General features: G+C 43.8%; 1 protein-coding gene across 2 annotated transcripts; it reads right to left on the bottom strand.

The window, feature by feature from the left end:
• Positions 1-117: 117 nt before the first annotated feature.
• On the bottom strand, positions 118-5,197 carry yars1 (tyrosyl-tRNA synthetase 1). 2 transcript variants are annotated; one of them, XM_062409538.1, is made up of 14 exons: positions 5,043-5,197; positions 4,525-4,598; positions 4,046-4,192; positions 3,757-3,932; positions 3,498-3,627; positions 3,293-3,373; positions 2,858-2,950; positions 2,605-2,740; positions 2,417-2,502; positions 2,177-2,312; positions 1,965-2,068; positions 1,650-1,843; positions 1,407-1,548; positions 118-897 (listed from the first exon to the last, which is right to left on the bottom strand). In XM_062409538.1, exons 2-14 carry the CDS (start codon positions 4,579-4,581, stop codon positions 787-789), a joined length of 1,593 nt encoding a protein of 530 aa, XP_062265522.1. In that variant the 5' UTR covers positions 4,582-4,598; positions 5,043-5,197; the 3' UTR covers positions 118-786. The 2 variants fall into 2 exon arrangements, with proteins under 2 accessions (XP_062265522.1, XP_062265523.1); XM_062409539.1 differs by having other exon boundaries at positions 4,525-4,594; positions 5,043-5,127.
• Positions 5,198-5,552: the final 355 nt, after the last annotated feature.

Raw genomic sequence — 5,552 nt, 5'->3', positions numbered from 1 at the left:
TTGTATGTCTTCTGCTTTATTTCTTTAATCATCTATACAAACATATGGTTACTGTTGTTCTCACACATTTCTCTGATCCAACACAGACCTGAAAATAAATCCTTAAATCCTGCAAACCACTGCCTTCCACATTTATTTCAAATATGACATGTTGTATTATTGGCGTTTTACAGTTAATGTCCAGAGTTTGATTTAATGTACAACACTGCACCAATTGCACCCAACCTATATCACTTGGCAAATAGTCCCCCCACCATGTTTGATGTCAGAAACCCACAAAACCTTATATGGTTCGGTAAATTGCTTTCCGCTGCCCTGATATTTACCCTGGAGGCAAATTAATAACACTTTGATCTTACACCAAGAGAAGCACTGAAACTTTAAGTCCCTATTTAAAACACCTGAGATTCCTTATCATCTACTTCCAGGGATGAGAATCTGATGCTTCAACGTTCAAGTAAATCATTCCTTCCATCAGAATAGGCCCAGTTTCGCCACTTTGCAGAACATGTGTTGTATTTGTAATAAAACCAGCAACACCCAGTAAATAAAGAGGAACTAATGAAACAGCGGCTGATTAGTAAAATTCTTATCACGAGTGACCCAGTGACGATTAAATATCCTTAAGACAAAGCATGGTAACAGATTTCTTCAAAGCATCAATGTCTCATTTCTCCAAGAAAACATCCAGATGAGGTTGGACTGTTGTTGCCATGGCAATTTAGTGATGACGGTAATTTTGATGTAAGGTAGTCAGCAGGAGCTGCTTTGGTGATGTGAGTGAATTTAACTGATGTTGCCCCCTTTCAGTGTTTTACATGTGATCTGTCCGAGTTTGGTCATCAGCTGATTGTCTTTCCACTGAGCTACACACCCGTCTGACACCTTCAGGTCAACCTGGGGAAAGACAAGAAGATTTATATCAATATGACATTATGCCATGTAAGGAAATTGTTTCTCAATACGAACATATTAATCAATATTTATCTAGAATGACCACACTGCAGTTGTATGCCTCTGCCAACCAGTGCAGTTCCTATGTATATATGTCTACATACTTTTTTTCCAGATCATATAAAGGTCACTTTGACAACAAACATAATCCCTTTTTTTTTCTTTGAGTCCAAGTGACAACTGATCTGAAGTTGAAGAAACTCCCTGAAGCAGTCTCGACATATCACATTCAAGAGGCCACTCTGACCTTTGACCACTGAAATCGAATAAATTCATCAGTGAGTCCAAGTGAGTTCTGCCAGATGTAATGAGATCCCCTAGTGGTCCGAATGTGTCACATTCACAGTTACATGAGGTCACTGTAACCTTGGCCTTTGACTGACTGTCGCCGGCGTGGAGAAATAAAATTGGCTCCTCTAGTATGTAAAAGTAAAATCATATTGAAAACGTACCTGCAGTTTCTCCCACACCTTCTTCTTCGGGTTGAGTCTCTCATCTGCTTTGCCCGTCTCATATCCCTCCACAAAGACACGTTCACCTGGAGATGAACCCGATGGAGGGTCGAGTGGCTCCACCCTCCTTGGCTCCCCTTCACTGGAAATCAGACAGCCAGAGAGAGCGAAGACGATAGAAGATGAAGCTGATGGACAAGCCGAGTTTGTCTTAGGGCAAAAAAAGAAAGAGAAAGGACTTACATGGCGGCACACAGCAACATGGCCTGAGACTCGACGCCTCGCATCTTCTGGGGTTTCAGGTTGCACAGCAGCAGCACCATTCTGTCCTGCAGGTCCTCCGGGGAAAGGTAGGCCACCAGACCGCTGACCACCGTCCTCGGCTCTGCCTCACCCACGTCGATCTTCTCCAGGTAAAGCGAATCAGCGTCTGGATGCTGAGGCGGACGGAGGAGAAACCCGTGAGAGGAGTGTGATAATGACGCATAAGCAAATCACAAACTGAGATTATATATTGATCATCTGCTCAGGCATCAAGTTACAATCTCTTTGCTCTACCCTCTCCACACTGATGATCTTGCCAACTCTGATGTCCAGTCTGGAGGGAGCCAGCTCATCATCCTCTCCTCCTCCTCCTGCTTTGGCACCTTTTCCTCCTGATTCTAAATATACAAAACACAGACACGTAAATAACAATAAGTCTCATCACAGAGCAAATCTGCCAACGAGTCAATCGGCCGTGTGTGGGTCGAAAGCAGCATTGCACTGACTTGTCTTTGAGGGGTTCGGGTAGGCAGTGTTTGTAAGCTTGCGAAGCTCCGGCGACTCAAACTTCTTTCGGATTGGATCAAGCAGTTGGTTTAGCGAGACTTCCACCGAGGCCTTCAGGTCTCCTGGATGAATCAGCTGAGAAGAGCAGAGATCACCGATGATTATACCCTTTTAGATGGGTTATTATTTCTACAGCATTTTTAAGTATTCTTCAATGGTCCAGTAAGACTGTGATGTACCTCCTCAGCAAACTCCTTCTCCACCTCCTCAAACACGGTGTAGACTTTCTCTCCACCCCACTTGGGGTCTCTTTTGATACGGAACTCTAAAAAGACACATGGACCGCAAATATTAATTCATTTTTTATTCTTTCTACAGGAGGGGGAGAAGCTAAAAAAACAGATTGTAGGATGAGTTTTTTTTTTACCTCCACGTAGAGGGAAGACGACGTGTTTGACGAAGGAGAGGACGCCGTTATTCTGGATGTTACCGGGCTCACAGAACGCCTTCTTCAGCTTCTTCTTCACGTCTTCTTTGGAGTCCAGCAGGTCAATCTTTGAATCCTGCCGCCGCAAAGAGATAAAGACGTGATGAGTGATCACAGGCATCAAGAAGAGTGTACATAGAAATATAATCATCACTTCTTCCTTTGGAAAATACATTTAACTAACAAAACTTACTTCTTCTGAAGAGCTCATCTTGGCTCCCGTCAGTCCCGGCACCATCGGGTTCATCAGATGTGCCCGTTTAGCGTAACCGAGAGACGGCAAGTACTGGAGTCAGAAAAAAAAAACTTACATTTTTTTATTCAGAGGACTGTTTCATGAGCTCTTGTCCTTGTGATATCAACACTTGCAGTTTTCTTTTTTTATTTAGTCATTTATCATAAAGAATTGGTTAAACTGAACTTTAATTATATTTATTTTTCACAAGTGCTTTAGTATAGCTAGAGAGTTTAAGTATATTTATTTGATGATATATCGGAAGGCACATTTGTTTTATTCATTATTATCAGTATCTGCATCGATTTCGGTTTGGCTTCAGTAAGAAGTGTGAGTGATGAAGGAAAAACAGGGGGGTTAAACTAAATGTGTCAGTTTGGAGGGAGATGTCACCTTCTCTGCCAGGGTGAAAATCTTCCTCTGGTCCACTCCTCCAAACTGGGCGTCCACCTTTAGGTACTCCTCATCCAGAGCCTGACGAGAGAAACGTGTCACATTTACATTTAACAACAAACATTTAACATAAATAAAGCCTGTGGTGAGATTACATCTGTAATTGCAGTTCCACTTGTCAGTTGGTTTATGAATGTGTTGTTACCTGCAGTCCAGGGTACAGAAGTCCACTCAGCATAGGATGCTCCACCTGTTTGACAACCTCAGCTCCGGCCTTCTTAGCATCATGCTCTGTCACCATGGAGGACAGGCGGTACACATCCAGAGTGTACTCTCTGATAAACATGAATACAAAGAGCTTCATAATAAGTCGGCATGTAGGTTGCAGCTTCTGAGACTATTTCACTGAATGTAATATCAAACAAATGTCAGGACAATCTGGGAGTAGCGTTGGCACAACTGACCTGCTGAGCTGGAAGTCCGTTCCTTTGACAAACTTGAGATTATCCAGAGGCACGCCGATGCTCTCCAACATAGCCTTGATGACCTGTTCGTAGTACTTCACCCTGAGCTCCAGCAGCTCCCAGGGGGCCTTCATGTTGTCGAGGAAGGCATGCAAGTCTGCGAAGAGAATGGTGACCTGAGGAAAAGTAAAAGAAAACAAAAGTGGGTGTGTGAGCTGCTGTAAAATGTAAACACAGATTAAAATTCTATTCTCGATGACAGACAAGATGCTCAGTGCAGCGTATCCACCTCACAACCCGCCTTGAGGAAGTCTGCGATCTTGGACATCGGGACGAAGTAAGCGATATGGGGTTTTCCTGTGGTTGCTGTTCCCCAGTAAACTTTCAGCTCCCTCTCCTGAAGAACCTGCTTCAGCTTCTCCTCTCCAAGGACCTCCTGCAATGCACAACAGACAAACACACACACAATCAGAGATCCATGTGACAGAAAGTGGCAAGTGGACTTCAGTCAGCGTGGCCATGTTCAGACCCGGTATTGACATGCGAATAATACATTTTTTTAATACCAGTCATTATGTGGTCATTAGCGTTAGGGGTTGAGAATGCGATCTGAGTGATCGGATGTCAGGACACCTTCAGGACGGATTCTGGTTGCGATCAGACCTGCACCTGCCACCGACCACTGTGAATCGGATGTCCCAGGATGGATTTTAATACCAGGTCTGAACAGGGTCTCCGAGTATGTGTGTGCTGGTTTGTCTTCCTCACCTGAAGGTTCCTCGAGATGAGGTCGAACTTCTCATCTGGACTCAGCTGAACTGCCATGGTGCTGGCTCTTCTGACTGGGAACACAGTGAAGACAGCAGGTCAAGCAGTGGTGTGATAAACAGCAGCATCAGCAGCAGATTCGCTTCATTGAGAGTCTAGGTCACATTAGATCGAATCACTCCAGATGACTGTCTTTATTCAAACACAATGACAGAAACCACACCCACTGACACGAGTGTTTACACACAGGTACATGCAAGCTGAGCGAGGTTGGGCGTTAGCAATCTCCCCGCATTCCGCCTGACGTTAGCCCTGAACTGAGCTGGACTTTCAGGGTAACGTCACGCTGGTGACGAATCAACACTAAAGCTAAAGCTAAGTGGCTAACTAGCGACCAAACCATGTGCAGCGAACGTCACCGAGCTCCGGTTAAAGCTGCGCCTTGTTCGGTTGCTAAATTTACAGCTCGTGTGACGTCAGTTCACCACAAAGATTCAGGGATCAAACTACTGACTGACCCCAGGACAGGATTTCTTCCAACTGGACGTGTGAGCCGCCGGCAGGATGGTAGACCAGCGGGTGGACGATTCTTGCGTCAGCGACAACTGAGGCTCTGCTATCGATTCACTGTGGGATTCAGGGAGAAGCAACCGAGTGACGATCATCTATGTTTGTGCACTACCGCCACCAACCGGTAAGAAGTCTGGATCAAAATATTTGGAATGCCAATTTAAGTTATGAGCGGTTTTTACTTAATTATGACTAATTAATAACTAATTATAGAAACAACCCGAGAATACATTCGCCTACATTCATTCTGTGTTGATGTCCACAGATGGATACAATAAAAGATGATATCATTCCCAGCTTCTATGTCTAAAGATAATATTACATTTGGTCTAATTTTACAAAACAAAAATGATGACCTCTGTTGTAATGTAAATAATATCTAGCAAAGAAGAGGATTATCAAATCAGTTCCCAGGTTTGTCTTTTTCCTTAAATGTATTTAAATTATATTTAAAATCC

Source organism: Platichthys flesus, chromosome 17, assembly GCF_949316205.1.
Source record: "Platichthys flesus chromosome 17, fPlaFle2.1, whole genome shotgun sequence".
In the NCBI taxonomy this organism is placed as follows: domain Eukaryota; kingdom Metazoa; phylum Chordata; class Actinopteri; order Pleuronectiformes; family Pleuronectidae; genus Platichthys; species Platichthys flesus.
This window is presented reverse-complemented; position numbering and strand designations above follow the sequence as displayed.